The sequence below is a fragment of the Cyprinodon tularosa genome, unplaced genomic scaffold (assembly GCF_016077235.1).
Source record: "Cyprinodon tularosa strain WSP-4 unplaced genomic scaffold, ASM1607723v1 ctg677, whole genome shotgun sequence".
Taxonomy (NCBI): Eukaryota; Metazoa; Chordata; class Actinopteri; order Cyprinodontiformes; family Cyprinodontidae; genus Cyprinodon; species Cyprinodon tularosa.
In genome coordinates, this window is record NW_024039426.1 from 478576 (window position 1) to 495627 (window position 17052).

The window sequence follows — 17052 nt, forward strand, 5'->3', positions numbered from 1 at the left end:
CATAAAGTCAATAATCTTAATCTAATCCCACAGGGAAAAAAAAACTATTGCAAGGTGATTCAATCTGAATATGTGCGTAAATGTGCGTAAATAATCCAAACTGGTAAGAAAAAAAACACAATATATGATCCGAAAGCTGTGGAATATTTCTTAGGTTGTGGCGCATTTTCTAAATTCCCTTTTTTTGTTTTTGATTCTTATATTTCACTCATTTTATTAGTATAAAGTAACTCTGCGCACAGGAAGCAATTTGATGCGTCATGTAATGATGGAGAAACGGGAAACCCGTTGGATTGGGGTGGATCACCATCATCATCATCATCATCATCAAGGGGTGGAGATATTCTGCTGAGGCGGTTCTGTAACAGGTCTCCAGTCTTAGAAGAGGCTAAAGGCAACCCGGACCGACTGGGAGCCATGTGTCTCTTTATTTATTTTTATTAAAATAAACTTATATTTGACATCTGTCCACATGGGCTGAACGAGGAAGGACTTGATTGTGCCACCTGTGCGCATAAGGATGGATGCTCTCACCACGGGCGCGCGGCTGTGAGGCGGCATGAGGGCCAAACGTCCAGCATCTGAGGGTCCCGGGGCGCCACGGTGACAGACATGGATCACTTCTTTAGGAGAAAGCGGGCCGGTTTGGTTAAACCCCTGCTCAGTCTGTCCCTCATCTTCGTTTCTGTTCTGATGATTCTCAAACTGAAACTGTCAGAAAAAGACGCAGCGAGGATCAAACAAGCGCGGGATGCCAGCTGGTGCGGGTCGGACTGTTTCCCGGCCGTCGAGTCTAATTTCTGGAGGATCAACGCCCACCACGCGCCAAGCAAGAGAACGGACGCGCAGCAGGTGTCCAACGGGACAGGCTGGGACGCGCAAGTCCTCAACTGCAGCGAGGACGCATCGGTGAAGAGCCAGCCGTGGTTCCGGCACCTGGACCCGCGGTTCCACCAGTTTGTTCTGCACAGACACTGCCGGTACTTCCCCATGCTCATCAACCATCCGGAGAAATGCGCGGATGGAGAGGTGCACCTCCTCATGGTGATCAAATCCGTTATAGAGCAGCACGACCGGCGGGAAGCCGTGCGTAAAACCTGGGGCCAGGAGCGGACAGTGGATGGAAAGAAGATCAAAACTTTATTTTTACTCGGAACTCCGACAACAGGGAAAGACACAAGAAACCTGCAGAAACTGATCGAGTACGAGGATAAGATCTATAAAGACATCCTGCAGTGGGACTTCATGGACACCTTCTTCAACCTGACCCTGAAGGAGGTAAACTTCCTTAAATGGTTTAACATCTACTGCCCAGGAGTGCGCTTCATATTTAAAGGAGATGATGACGTTTTTGTGAACACAAACAACCTGCTGGAGCTCACGGCTTTCAAAGTGGAGGAGCGCAAAGACGCAGACTTATTTATAGGAGACACCATCACCAAGGCGATCCCCATCCGGAACCGCCAGAGCAAATACTACATCCCCAAAGAGCTCTACGATAAGCCCTACCCGCCTTATGTGGGGGGTGGGGGGTTCGTCATGTCCTCCCAGCTGGCCAGGAGGCTCTTGGCGGCCTCAGAGGACGTGGAGCTGTACCCCATCGATGACGTGTTTTTGGGGATGTGCCTGAAGAAGCTGAGCGTCGCTCCTGAGTTGCACTCAGGTTTCAGGACCTTCGGTATCAGCAGGCATAAGGCCAGCTCCATGAACAGGGAGCCATGCTTCTATAAGAACCTGATCGTGGTGCACAAGCTGAGCGCGCAGGAGCTGTTCAGGATGTGGAGCATAGTGCACAGCAAGGATCTGGTTTGCGCGCAAAGGACATCCATGTAAAAGCAAAACAGACTGTGGAGAAAATATAAAGAGCAAACAGGTTTGAAGCCTGATTGGGAACAGAAATGGATCTCCTTTGCCTGGTTGGTCATTTATAAAACCACTACAACCAAGTGCCATGTTAAATTCTACTGTCTTATTTAACAGAACCAAACTCTCTATAAAAGTAACTTATGTTGGTTTTTAATTATACAGGTTTAAACTCATAATTTCTTTATTCAGGTTTTTCTCTGGAAAGAGGATTTTATAGACTGGGAAGATTTTAATGGTCTTAATTAAAGTATAAGGTTCATATTAAACACAGAAAAAACATGAAACTAAAAGTTACAGAATTGCACTAAGTTAAAGAAAAAAATTTTCTTCTACCAACAAGATAACTTGAAATAAAATGAATGAAACTTTGATTATTGTGATTTTTAATGCTCTAAACAACAAAGTAAAGCGCCAGTTTTAAGATACGCTCTTATTGCACAGAATACGACAAATATTTTACAAACTGATGCATTTAAAAGCTTTAGAGCTCGCTCACATTCTTTTCCAATGTCAAAAACAGTCCTTTATTTTTATTCGATATATAATTTTTTTCTTTAAAAAAAAAAAGACATATCAAATTGTCTTTCTAGCAATATTTGTTCAGGTTGCTGACCAGCAGTGCACAGGAACGACGGAGGGAAGGTGATAGATTTGTTCCATTGTGCGCCATCTCATATTATTAAATGACCTTAAACCAACACAGCTGGATGTTTTAAACCATTACCACATGTTAAACACTTTGCAAATAAAACTGTTTAAACTATTGCTGTATACCAACTCAGCTGATGCATAATTGTTGCTGCAAAGGAGATTTTATGGGATTATTGCAAAGAACAAACAGATATTGTACATTTGGGGTAGGGTTATTATTTTATAATGCATTGTAAAATTGTAATAAAAGAAATATAAAAAAAGGTCTAACGTTCATGTTTGTTTATGACTTAGATTTCTCCTTATGTCTCATAATCAGGAAGCAGTGCTAAAACAGAAGGAGCAAGAATAAACGTTAAAGGTTCTTATATTTGGTGTAATATCACTTTTTAATTGTACGACTGTCTTGTTTCTTTTGATTAACAATGTCTAAAATATCCTGCCTAAAATGTAGGGGGAAAAAATGTAAGGATCTGAAACTCTAAAGAGAAGATTATTCTCTTCTTTATTTTATTTAACAGCAAAAGAGACATATAGATGATCCAACCTTGTTTCCAAAACTTTAATTTAGATTTATATTACACTTACAAACACATTTCCACACAAAAATAGCTATATTATGCAAACTCGTAACAAAAATACTGACAAGTGCACAGCAAGTGCCATGATAAATTCTACTGTCTTATTTAACAGAACCAAACTCTCTATAAAAGTAACTTATGTTGGTTTTTAATTATACAGGTTTAAACTCATAATTTCTTTATTCAGGTTTTTCTCTGGAAAGAGGATTTTATAGACTGGGAAGATTTTAATGGTCTTAATTAAAGTATAAGGTTCATATTAAACACAGAAAAAACATGAAACTAAAAGTTACAGAATTGCACTAAGTTAAAGAAAAAAATTTTCTTCTACCAACAAGATAACTTGAAATAAAATGAATGAAACTTTGATTATTGTGATTTTTAATGCTCTAAACAACAAAGTAAAGCGCCAGTTTTAAGATACGCTCTTATTGCACAGAATACGACAAATATTTTACAAACTGATGCATTTAAAAGCTTTAGAGCTCGCTCACATTCTTTTCCAATGTCAAAAACAGTCCTTTATTTTTATTCGATATATAATTTTTTTCTTTAAAAAAAAAAAGACATATCAAATTGTCTTTCTAGCAATATTTGTTCAGGTTGCTGACCAGCAGTGCACAGGAACGACGGAGGGAAGGTGATAGATTTGTTCCATTGTGCGCCATCTCATATTATTAAATGACCTTAAACCAACACAGCTGGATGTTTTAAACCATTACCACATGTTAAACACTTTGCAAATAAAACTGTTTAAACTATTGCTGTATACCAACTCAGCTGATGCATAATTGTTGCTGCAAAGGAGATTTTATGGGATTATTGCAAAGAACAAACAGATATTGTACATTTGGGGTAGGGTTATTATTTTATAATGCATTGTAAAATTGTAATAAAAGAAATATAAAAAAAGGTCTAACGTTCATGTTTGTTTATGACTTAGATTTCTCCTTATGTCTCATAATCAGGAAGCAGTGCTAAAACAGAAGGAGCAAGAATAAACGTTAAAGGTTCTTATATTTGGTGTAATATCACTTTTTAATTGTACGACTGTCTTGTTTCTTTTGATTAACAATGTCTAAAATATCCTGCCTAAAATGTAGGGGGAAAAAATGTAAGGATCTGAAACTCTAAAGAGAAGATTATTCTCTTCTTTATTTTATTTAACAGCAAAAGAGACATATAGATGATCCAACCTTGTTTCCAAAACTTTAATTTAGATTTATATTACACTTACAAACACATTTCCACACAAAAATAGCTATATTATGCAAACTCGTAACAAAAATACTGACAAGTGCACAGCAAGCGCCATGATAAACAGGAAGGCCTGAAGACTTAGAGAGAAAATCTATGTTACCAAACAGCAGCTGTTCTGTGTTTTCTCTGCTGTTGCCCATCTTACACATTAGAGCCACAGCTTCAGGGCAGAAACTACAGTTCAATAATACAAGGAAGGTTTAAGAACATTTCAGGCTGGATTTCATATTTACACAAACCCTTTGTCCCTTTTTCCTCAGTCTTTCAGTTAGCACTGGCAAAACATTTCTACATTAGAATAAAACCAGGAAATAAATAATACTGTGGATGGCTCTTAACCTTTATGGGGTTTTTAAGCATTCCTTTAACTCTATTGGTCCACAATCTTTCCTGGTGTATTTTTATTTTAACATTCTCTACTTTAATGTAATTTCAAAACTTTCACTTGTATGATAATCATTGGGCCTTTTCAGGAAAAAAAACACAATCTATCTTTATATCGAGTGATCCTTGATTCCCCATACATCCTGTTAAAAACAATCAGAAGTATTACTTCATCCATGGCAGTAATGGTGGCAACAGAGCTTTTGGTAGGGGAATGGAGAATCTTACTTCTGCTTGTCTTGGCCTGTAAAGCTTCATGTATACAGAAATGAATATTAATCAGTAGTTCAAACGAGATATTTACATATATGGAATGAAAAGACGTTTTTGTCCCCTCAGTGTGAGCCTGAAATTAGACAGAATGAAGTTTTTACAATCAAAGTCGGTTCAGATAACCAGAGTTGTTTTAAAACACAAGATTAAAAAGCTTTTTTAGAAGAGCTGGTATATTATTTAAAGTCTACAATTGCATTATAGCCTCTTTGAATAATTTTCACATAGAAAAAAGCCAAGATTATGTTGTCTGTAGGTAGATTTACAGCATTTAAATTAGTTTGAAGGTAATTTTTATATATATATATATATATATATATATATATATATATATATATATATATATATATATATATATATATATATATATATATATATATATATAAACGTTCTCAATTTTCAGATGTTAAACATTTTTTTTAAACTCTGACTTCACTCAAATGATTTGTGTCCTTCTACCAAACGCTCCCAATAATTTGCTGGAGCTCTGCCCTGTTCCTCCTGACAGAACCGACTGGATGGAATCAGCTTTGCCTGCAGTTTTTAATAGCCAAACCATTTTTAGCCAAACATTAAATTCCAGGTTAGTTTCACGTCTGTAGGATTTCAGGAACAGATGGATGACACCTTCATGCTTCTGAATAATCCAGACAGTTCTCTTCCTTATATCTTGACTGTTTCCTATTAATTTTTCAAGCTACACAAGGAAGCAGTAGAAATTACTGTGTCTTCATTTTACTCAAATGTTATAAATGAATAAAATCACAATATCAACAGTTGGGCTTTTTAGGAAAATGAATAATCTCTGTATGTAAGCTTCTCAATCAGAAGAAACTAATAAATAAACTTCCACTCTCTTTATTCTGCCTCGTTGCAAACAAATTATTTAGGTAATCGTATCTACCTAACAAAGAAATGTTTGTGTTTAATGTTGGATAGTAAATATAAACAAAACAAGTGTACAGTATGCAAATATACGGTTTTACCTGTGTGATGAATAAATGGATAATAAAGTGGTATTTTTGTCCTAACGTCAAGTCAAATCAAAGAAAGTAGGGAAAAAAAATCTTTAAACCTGACTTGAAGTTTACACAGAAGGTTTACTTAACAGACTTGGCGACCAAATATCCTCGATGATTTCATGATGACATAACCAGTGCTGTCTGAGCTTGGTGAAACCGTGCACCAGCAGAGAGCCAGCATTGTCTATAACGTAAGAGATGACTAAGCAGAGCTGGCTGCAAACTTGGAAAACGCTGCATCGTGTACTTTTGAATTTAAACCATTAGCTTAGAATACAGATAAGCACATTCTCACTGTGGCTGTATTTTCCCAGTATAATTGTCATCCTCTAAGCTGTTAAGAGCTGTATAGTAAAACTTTTTTTTTTTTTTTATTATTATTATTTAAATAGAATACGGAGCCTTCAAAAAGCAGTGAGAAAAATAAGAGCTTAGGAGGCCAGAAGCCTTGATTTAACAGCACACAGTGAGGTCATGCGCATTGGCCCTATAGGTGTTTGGTGGTGTAGGTTAAACCTTTGGACAGGGAAGAGTGATTCAGCTGAAATATAAAAGGCTAAACTTCATTGTCTTAATGCAGTTTGGTGTTCTCAAATGAATCAGGTTGTTTGTTCAGAAGAACTATCGCTTCTACTGAAGTGCGATGGAGTTTGTGTCGGACCAGTTTCATCGCTTTCCAGCCGCATTTCTTCTTGCACCGGGTGTCAGGGATGGGATCCGGCTGCCTCGGCCCACTGGTCCGGTTCTGGTTCCAACTCCAGCTCTGAACGGCCACAACTGCTTTGTTCCACCAGCAGCCCTTCCTGGACAGAGAAACACGCCCACTGAAAGGGATCCTTTGACAGCGACAAACATCAGAGGTCATCAAATCTGCTTACATGAAAATTTAGTTTCAATATATAGAAATGTGGGCAATTTAAATATAAAGATTTATGAAAGTCCAAAATATGAGATTTTTCTTTATTTCATGTTGGTATTAATAGTGTTGGCTTCTAGAAGTCTGGTAGCAGCTTTTCTTTAATAAGAAACTACATAAAGAATTCAATGTGGTATGTATTTAAATTTTCTTATATCAACTAATGTGAAAACCAAATATTTACTGCAGCTACGGTGACCAAATAAAAAAAGACAGATGTGCGAAAACTGGGATGCTTCTGAGGGGCAATGCAGAACAGACTTTTTTAGCTTTGCATTTCATTTGTGACTCATTTTAATGGTGTTGCTTTACGTTATGCTCCTCTCATAACAAATTGACAAAAACAATTTCAGCAAACTTAACAAAAAGCTCTCTGAGAATCAGTCTTTGATGTGGCTGAGATTTATTTTCTTTAAACCTATTTTTCATCTTACTTTGTTGTAAAATCTGGACTATGTAGGGGTGCTGCAGGGAGGTTATGGCTGGCGCTGCGGGGGATCTCTTTTAGGGCATGGCAGTCGGAGGTTCAGGTGCAGTTATCTAGGCTGTTTTTGCACTGTAACGGGTATCTATCCCTTTCTTGGAGTTATAGCTTGAGTTTCCTCACTCTTCTCACCCTGGGAGGGTGGGGATCTCCTCCTAGGTCTAAGGGCTGCTTCCCTTTCAAGGGGTTCAAGTCTAGAGCTGCGAAGATAGTGTATGTATGAGGAGTGTAAGCATGTGTTCAATGTCTGAGTGTCATTTTATTTAATGTGTCCGTACAAATCTGTGTGAGGGTAAAAGGGTGGGTGTTTTTGTCTTGTTGTCCGGTTAAGTGTCTGGCTGCCCCAATGGACCATTAGGCCCCAAACGTTAATGGAGCCGGTTTCCTCCCCTCAATACTCTCTCTGCAGGTGTTGGTTCTTTCTCTGCAGGGCTGGCTGCTTCGCTGGGTGCCATCTCAGTCTGGCCAGCTGCTGGCCGAAGCCTGGGCCCCTGACACTGTGGAGTCTTTGCTTGGGGGTCGTGTCCCCCTAGGCCTCAGGTTTCTGGACCCACAACTGGGTCCACTTTAGGCATGACTGGCTGCCGATGGAGCCCATGGGCTTGTTGCTGCAGCTCCGAGGGGCTTCAGCACCATAGCTTTGAATGTGGCTGAAGGAGACCTTATGGATTGTATTGCAAAAAATAGTTAATAAAATAAAAAAAACATACTTCATAAACATATTTAAAGGTATAGAGGACGATCTTTGCAGTAGGGGTGGGTATTGCCAAAGAAGTCACGATTCGATTCGAATCACGATTCACAGGCCACGATGCGATTCTATGACGATGCATCACGACCCTTGAATTATTGCGACGCATTGCAATATTTTCTCCTCCATGTTTTTTTTTTTATTGACTCGGCGCAGTATCCCGAGGCCGGAAATGCTTGTGACACAAGGCAGCGTGCGTCAACACATCCACAGCGACATCTACTGGACTGGAAGTTGTATTACACTTGTGTTTGGCTGATGTTCGCCAACCATTCATGCAATTTTATTTATGAATTTTTTTTTATTAATAATCGATACTTGGCATCAAGAATGCCAATAGATCACGAAAATTAGAATCACGATGCATCATCATGACGATTATTTTGCACACCCCTACTTTGCGGGTGGATTATCTAAATAAGTGGTTCTCCTAATTGTCAATTATTCTGGTGATATGTTTAGGTAAAGCCGTCCGACATGCTCTCTCCGTTAGCTATCTTTTTCTGCGCATGCGCACTTTCCGGTGTATATCTGTGGTGAGCTGCGGTTTCAGCCAGTCATTGAAGCTCACCTTGGTTCTTTGAAAATGGCAGAGGGTCGTAGGAGAAAAAGTGTCTACAAAGTAGACAAGAAAAGCCTCAGAAGAGGCAGATATACCCTGGAATGATCTGCGCGCAGAGCTCTCCCTGCAAAGCATTATGGGATTTGCTGTCACAGCAAATCCCATAATGCTGTTGCTACCTGACAGCGGCGACTAATAACAAAGATGGCGCAGACACTGCGCGTTGGAGTAGTTACGTGATCAACAGGGAGCAAAAAGCAGTGATCATCTGTACAAACAGTAAGTTACAGAGTTTGCTATAAAGTCCACTATATAGTCCCCGCTCTAAATAGTGATTGAGGGATTTAGGGGTTAGGGCGTACGTTTGGACACAGTAAGCTTGTCTGAGCTATGAGAAAAACAACTTTTAAACAGCACGAGGAGAAATGGGCTCATGCATGCTCTCGCACGTGTTTAATAGACAAACCCTCTCGGGAGCGGGTTCAGGGTTGTGCATGTGCCCTATTTTTGCCCTGTCAGTGAGCCCCAGGGCAGCTGTGGCTACAAGGTAGCTTGCCACCATCAGTGTGTGTGTGTGTGTGTGTGTGAATGGGTGAATGACTGAATGTAGTGTAAATGACTTTGGTCGAGTCTCCTGACTTGAAAAAGCGCTTTATAAGTACAGGCCATTAACCATTTTAAAGTGGAGAAGGCGGGCCTTTTCAAAAATCTGCAAAAATCCTCCACTATAACTTTAATACTCCCTTTGTTGTCATGATTAGGCTAATGTGTTTTTTTCTATCTTAATTCTCATGTCTTGCAGGTTTGGAGAAAGACGTTTATAAGTTATTGTGCATTTTTTGTGTTTTCTTCTCTTCTCTTTTTCTCCCTCTCTTAATCCTATTACCTCTTCCTTTTTTACCTCCGTTTTTATGTCAATCGCAAATTTTTTGTCCCCCCCCAAAAAAGCTACTTGCAATAGTTTTATACACAATAACCAGGTGAAACCTATAGCAACAGCCACAATGGTCTACTTGTGAAAGCAAGTCTGTTTGGCAATTATCCAGCACCAGGACATCGATGGACATCAATTAGTGCTATATTTGCAAAAAGGGAACATTAACAAAGAAAATGAAAAGAGCAACATGTGCATGTTGGTGATGATGTTGGCGGAGACGTAGGGCACTGGTGCATCTGTCTAACATAATGACTGCAGCTCTGCTTTCTTTGCATTTAGGAAAAGCGCCTGTGAATATTTATGTGTTATTTTTTTTTCCAGTTAAATGCGGGATATTATTTCCATTTCTGGGAGAGGAACAGAAATAAAAGATGCAAATCTGGTCAACCTACAAGATGCACAAGCAATATAAAATAAAAGAACGCAAAAATCTCCCATTATTGCTGTAAAAATCAATTAGACATAAGTTAGGGACTGTTGGTCTCTGCAGCACAGTCCTCTAGTTTTCTCTGTCTAAATCAGACTAAATCAGACCCCTCCCCCTCCACTTAAAACACTAAACACTGACCTACCGAGCCAACAAAAACAACCGGCAAAAAATGAAGAGTTCCTTTGAAAAATCAAACATAAATTAGCTAACCTTGCAACAATTCTAAGTCTATATTTTGGAGGATGACAAGGGGGAGAAAACGTTACACCATAAAAGTTTAACCCACAAGTGTGAACTCTACCTCTCACATTCTGCCTGCCATGTAGGCAGGAGGAGGATGAATGCTTTACCTTGTGTTGGATGGGTTCTTTGGGACACGGCGGTTCTGCGTGAGTTTTGTTTACAGCCCTCTCTGCCCATGAGGTGAGCCTTCCAGGCCTGGAGTCGTGACAAAAACGGCACAGTGAGTTTCTTCCATCTCAGAAAACCTTCCTGACCAGGACAACCACAGGTGACTGTAGGCCAGTCAAAGGCTGACTGGTTGCCCTTCCTCCCACTAACATTGCGCTCTTTCATCAGGTTTAAACTCACAGCAGAGGCACACAGAAACTGCTCAATTTTGGACCCTTTTTAAGCTTGTAAGCAGTAAATGATACTAAAATTTATTTTCAAGTCTTACTTTTTATTTATTCTCTAGCTCAAATTTTTGCTGATTCATTTTTTTGTGTTTGTCTAGATGTATTCTTAAACTAGCTTAAACAGCTCATCTAGTGGCTTCTGGTGCAGCTGATACTATGTTAGACTGTTTACATCTAATTACACTTATTTAGTATAAATTCTAATTAAAACTACAGATTCTGCTCTGATGCAATGCAGGGGGAAAGCTCTTTAAACATTTGATCAAAAAGGATAACGAAAAGATGCAAACTTTCCGCTAAATGTTATTTACTGACACCAATCAATTGAACACTGAGGCATGTACAGCGGAGCAAAAAAAGGTATTTGGTCAGCCACTGAAGTTCTACTTGGAAAGATAAGAGAGGTCTGTAATTTTCATCATGGGTCCAATGCAACTATGCACAATTAAAATACAGTAAATGTAGGTTTTTAAAAAAAATCTATTTTTCAAATTACAGCGGAAAATAAGTATTCAGTCATTCACAAACTAGCAAGATGTTTGGCATTCACAGACCTATAACTTCTTTATGAATAGGGCATATTGTTACTTGTATTATGACAACTATTTCCAATCATGATCTCTAGAAAAGACACAGCCTCAAACAGTCAGACTCCAAACTTAACCATGGCAAAGACCAAAGACACCAGGAAGAAAACTAGACCTGTTCCAGGCTTGGAAGAGTGAAGCTACAATAGACAGCGGGCTGGTGGGAATAAATCAGCATTGAAAGAAAATGGAAGACATATCTGACCATTGATAATCACCCTCGACTGGGGGCCCATGCAAGATCTCATCCCATAGATCAAAATGATCTATGGGATGGGATGATCAGTAACACTACGAGGAGATGGAATTTTATCCTTCAGTGCCAGGCATGTCCCCTAGCTTAAGGAAGTACATTTCCAGGTCTGTCTGACGCAGAGAGAATATGGATGATCCAGAAGAGGATTTGGATAATATCATGTGGTCAGATGAAACCCAAACAGATATTTTTGCCACAAACTCAATTTGTCCTGTTTAGAGGAAGAAGAAAGCTGAGTTGCATCACAAGAAAACTATACCTACTGTCAAGCATGGTGGTAGAAACATCATTTCACCATATCATCAGCTAACGCTGAGCCTGGTTCTGCTGGAGGTTTCTTCCTGTTAAAAGGGAGTTTTTCCTCTCCACTGTTGCTACAAGCATGCTTAGTGTGAGGGATTACCTTCGAGTCGACGCAATCAACTGGTTTTCCTTATATAGAAAACTTTTAATCATCCATCCATTTTCAAACACGCTTAATCCCAAGTGGGGTCACGAGGGGTGCTGGTGCCTATCTCCAGCTGTCAATGGGCGAGAGGCGGGGTACACCCTGGACAGGTCGCCAGTCCATCGCAGGGCAACACAGAGACAAACAACAATTCATGCACACACTCACACCTAAGGAGAATATAGGTAATTACCCTAACATTCATGTTTTTGGACTGTGGGAGGATGTCACAGTACCCGAAGAGAACCCACGCATGCTAAGGGAGAACATGGAAACTCCATGCAGAAAGACCCCGTGCCGGGAATCGAACCCGGAACCGCTACCCACCGCGTCACTGAGCATCTTTTAATCAATAATATTCAATTCCATTCAACAATCAATAAATAAATTGAATTGAAAAGCAAAGAATGTGAAGTTAGCAGGCTGTGAAAATATGTGTTTTACCCTGACACCTGTTTGGGCCTTAAGCCTACTATTATGTAGGAGGTAGTTTTTTTTTTCTTTTTTTCTTTTCTCTTTTGCTTAAGGTATAAAGAAAATACAAAAAAAAACATATCTTAGCATACAAAGGCAAAGCCATTCCAGTTTGTTGATGTTTATGCAATCTCACCTCCTCTCCTGGTGGAAAGTTGTTGTGACATAAAGGACAGTGGTTGGAGGTGGAGCCTTTACCTAAAACAAGCGCTGGAACACAAGCATCATACATTTAAACAGACTACCATGCGGTTACAGGAAACCAATAAAACCTGTACAAACAGTAAAATACAGATGAAGAAGTGATTAAAACCAAATTAATTTAAACTTGTCCTAAAAGATGGCGATAGGCAGACCTTAACTTAAAGGCAATGCAAACAGATCAGAGCTTAATTATTTACATAGCATATGGCTGCTGACAGCATAGGCCGTAACAGGAATATAAATTCATGGCTAATTAAACATAGTTTTTAATGAAAATGTCTCATCTGACACAGAAAATGTGTATCTGTAAAGCTGATTATAAAAGATAATTACACATCAACTTCAAAGAGTCTTCCAAAAAAAAAAAAAATTGGGGGCAAATAGTTAAAAAAAAACAGAAGAAAGCTACATATGTATTATTTCACCATTGCTGTTTGTTGAATATATAATTTTGATGAACACGCAGTATTTATTTTTGTGATATGATTTTATTTTAAGCCACCTAGGAGGAATTATCTTGTTTGTGCTATTTGCATTGCCTTTATCATGTTAGGCGTTGCTGATTTATTTACAGATTCGATATAGTAGTTGGATCAACTCACTGAACATACAAAGAAAATATCTATCATCTCTAGTTGAGTCGTAGCCTTTAAAGCAACATATTACAAAACGATTTGTTTTCTTTCCCTAGAACATTGTAAAGACTTTCAATGCACCGAATACGACTTACGGTTACAGTTTGAACCCTTGACGTGGCGACTGAGATCCTCAGAGAGCACAGCCTCTGAGCAACGTGGACACTGGCTGAACTTGGACCTGTTTTCACATTCCCGCAGCAGGTGCTCTGTGAGGCTCGCTATCTCAACTACCTGTGAACAGAACAAACACATACAGAGGGGCTCTCAGTGGAAGGCCTGAAACAGACTCTCAAATGAACTACTTTAAAAAAGGTTACAAAAAAAAAGCAAGTGCCAAACCGAAAGGATTATACAATAATATGGAGGAAGGATCGTACCTGTCTGCACTCATCACAGCGCCGCAGCATCAGACACTGCTTCCAGTAATGAAGGTCCAACCCATCCTCTGTGAACGACTCATCTTTGTTGCCGCAAAAAATGCACATGCTGGAATAGATCGTAGATATCCTATTAACTCAAGGTGCAGCAGCAGTGAAATGATAATAAACAAGCTAAACAATTTTACATTAAACAAAGAAGGACGTGACGGAATGTTAGAACATTTTTTCATCAACTAAAATTTTTATTTATCGGTTTTATTTCATATGATTTTTAAAGATCTCCAGTGGATTTAAAATAACATACTTATCCAGATAATCCATGGATTGCTGTACATCTACGCAGTCAGTTGTCTTGCTCTGAGGTTGTTTTGTGTCACCTGGTAACAAATAGGTCCAAAAATAAAGCTTGCACTTAAAATTGCAAGATCTTTTTTTTCAGAATTGCACAAAGAGTTTTAAAACAAAAATAATGCAGATAAAAAAAACACAAATAATTATTGTCATAATCAATAAATCACAATAATCATTGCAATGCTTTAGCCAGATTATAAGGACCTCTGTGAAATAACATTCAAGCAGGTGTTAATCATACCTTTCAATAAGCCAGGACTTCTGTATCAATAATACTATAGCTATCTAAAATGTTGTGTTTTCATTCACTCTAGTGGTGCGTTCACATCAAACATGTTTTGAACGTCATGTTAAAGGAAAGCTCTTTGTTTACACCTTGAAGCTTTCTCTCTCCAGTTCTTTTTCCTGAAAAGAGATCGCTTGGGACAATCTCTTTAAATAGCACTTCATAATGTAAATTTATTAAATAACCATCAGACATGACAAAAGAATTCTATAGAAATGGTAATCTTATTCAGATCAGAGAAGTTGTTTTGAGTTAAAGGAAGCAGCTGCTTACCAACCGGGCTCACTTCTTATGAAGCGACCATGATAAACAGTTAGAGAAGCATTTTATACATTTCCAATATGCCACATCATCACATCATTCACGATAGCAGATGAGGAGACGTAGCTCCAACTTATCAAAATATTACTTTGTTTTTAGATCAAGGACATCGCTCTCATTCCATTCCCAAATCTTTGCCACATGCGATAGAGGAACTGTCCTAATAAACTACTGGGAAAAACATTAATTCTGACACATAACAGGCAGGTAATATTAGGGTGTAATAAACTCACACATTATCAATGATAAATATCCTAACAGTCAAAAAGACAATAAATGGCTAATATTTGGAAGTCAGATGCTCTGGACACTTAATGTTGAGGCGTTGAGCTCCTCTGTTCTTTCTTTCCTTTTAATCGAGAACGTGCTTGGCTTTTTTTGTAGTAGTTTAAACATATCTTTTAGGCAAGAAATTACACCTCAAAACATCTATGCATTCAGTTCATCAGGATTATGATCCTTCTTAAATATCCTGTTCTTGTTTGGAGCAGCAGAGCATCCCACATACTGCCAGGCGACAGTGCTGGGAGACCCCAGTTAAAAGCTCACAGAAGTTGTCTTCTATTTTTAGTTTGACAATTTTTAGGTTTTCTGTAAAAACTCTAAATAAATAAGCCTGCCACTTTGGACGCTTGAGCACTCGATATACCGCTTCCAAATGATGGAAACGCTGCAGGACTCGCCACTCCCGCTGGTTAAATTGTGCAGCTGAGCTCTTACTGCTCTAAGATGCTATCTCCCATCCGCTTTGCATCTAAATTAGACGCCCTGAATCTCAAAACATGCTTAACGGGGACGCACAATGGGGGAAAATTATCTTAATAGAAATAAAGGCTACTACCTATGGCCAAATACGGTTGTTTTCTTCTTTAGTTTGACCTTTTTTTTCCTTTTATTTTCTCTACACTTTTTTCTTTATTTCAGCATTCAGCATGCTGAGGTGAGTGAATCTTCAAAAGAACATGCACAGCACTTACATCAATAAAGCACAGCCTTGACAGACAATATAGTGATGAAGTAATATATTAAAATGGTATAAGTAAAACACGTAGTAATACAACAAACATGCATATTTTTTGGCAAGGTTCAATCAATTAAATAGGTAATTTCTTCCAAATTCTTCTTAGTTTTCTGTTATTTATAATAGTTAATAACAGATAACATAAAATTAAGACTAATCTCTAGAGTTTAAGTGAATAAAACTTTTGGAGAGAATATGCTCTTTACTTTTTCAAATGTTTTGTTGAGATGCTAAAAGAACAAATTAGGTAATTTGAATGACTAATGTACAGACCTCATGTTTTTCTATTTGCTCATGAGAATAAAGTTTTCTTTGACATAAGACCTTCTAACAGAGTGTCTATTCATCACTGACATTTTTTTTTAACTAAGTGAATCTGTTTTTTACATTTTTAAAAGTTAATATCCCACCAATGATGATGAAGATATGACCTTGTTTTCAGTTGTCTTCAACCACCAGTGTTTACATACCAACTCTGGTATCTTTTAGAGATTCTTTCTCATCTTTATCTTGTTCTTTGTTGGATGTTCTGCCTGAAGTGTGTTCAGTCTCTCTTTCCTAAATACCAGATGAGAAGAAACATGTCAGAACGTGCGACAGTCTTCTGTTGGACAGAAGTCATAAACAGAAATGAGCAAATGTTAAAGTGAGCTGATGTAATTGCAGAGAGAGGACAGTTGCACCCACTGTGATGTCTTTCAGGGCAAACAGCTGTCTCTGAAGGGAGTGGATTTCCTTCTCCTTTTTTCTAAGCGGATGTCTGACACCTTTCATCACAGTCTGAGAGAGAAGCAGCATGCCGTTAGCCTATTTGTGTTACACATGCCCTGTATATCTGTATAACATGCTGTACGATTCTAGATGCACCCCGCTTATATAATGTAAGAAATTAGATTGCTTTGGTTACTATAACGACAAAAAGAGCCAAGGTTTGGCGGTAGCCTATTTGTATTAATCAGAGAGAGTCAGGGTTATTGTTTCTGCTATCATATCTCCCGGTAAGTATAAAACAGTTTCCAAAGAAGGCCACAATGTACACTACACTAGAAAGAGTGACAAGGGGGTAATTTGTTAAACAAATAATCAAAAAAGGAGGAAGGCAGTAGGTTCTGTCTGATGAGCTTTACATTCATGCAAATCCTCATCTGCCTTTTTGACAAAGTTTGGTCAAAATACTTGTCATACGAGTTCAGCTTAAAAGAATGCTCCCACCTAGCATACCTAAGAGTATCCCTGCTCATCTACCAGCTGCTCTGTTGGACTGCTATCTGTTTACAATGATGAATACACCCTTTGTCCATCAGTTGGACGGAACTATTTAACCAGTGCGA

At 38.6% G+C, this 17052-nt stretch overlaps 2 protein-coding genes across 4 annotated transcripts in view; one reads left to right on the top strand and one right to left on the bottom strand.

The window, feature by feature from the left end:
* The first annotated feature begins 486 nt into the window (after positions 1 to 486).
* On the top strand, positions 487 to 2433 carry b3gnt7l (UDP-GlcNAc:betaGal beta-1,3-N-acetylglucosaminyltransferase 7, like). The gene has a single exon (XM_038267552.1). It carries the CDS (start codon positions 613 to 615, stop codon positions 1831 to 1833), a length of 1221 nt encoding a protein of 406 aa, XP_038123480.1. The 5' UTR covers positions 487 to 612; the 3' UTR covers positions 1834 to 2433.
* Positions 2434 to 4713: 2280 nt separating this feature from the next.
* The window catches only part of cep104 (centrosomal protein 104), a 49012-nt gene continuing 36673 nt past the window's right edge, over positions 4714 to 17052 (bottom strand). For 2 of the 3 annotated variants that reach the window (XM_038267549.1, XM_038267550.1), the window contains exons 15-22: positions 16409 to 16501; positions 16192 to 16279; positions 14047 to 14119; positions 13740 to 13848; positions 13455 to 13593; positions 12657 to 12730; positions 10468 to 10555; positions 4714 to 6840 (exon numbers count right to left, since the gene is read on the bottom strand). In XM_038267549.1, coding sequence (XP_038123477.1) covers positions 6704 to 6840; positions 10468 to 10555; positions 12657 to 12730; positions 13455 to 13593; positions 13740 to 13848; positions 14047 to 14119; positions 16192 to 16279; positions 16409 to 16501 — 801 coding nt within the window. In that variant the 3' untranslated portion in view covers positions 4714 to 6703. The remainder of the gene's footprint in view (positions 6841 to 10467; positions 10556 to 12656; positions 12731 to 13454; positions 13594 to 13739; positions 13849 to 14046; positions 14120 to 16191; positions 16280 to 16408; positions 16502 to 17052) is intronic. The other variant, XM_038267551.1, reaches the window with a different exon arrangement.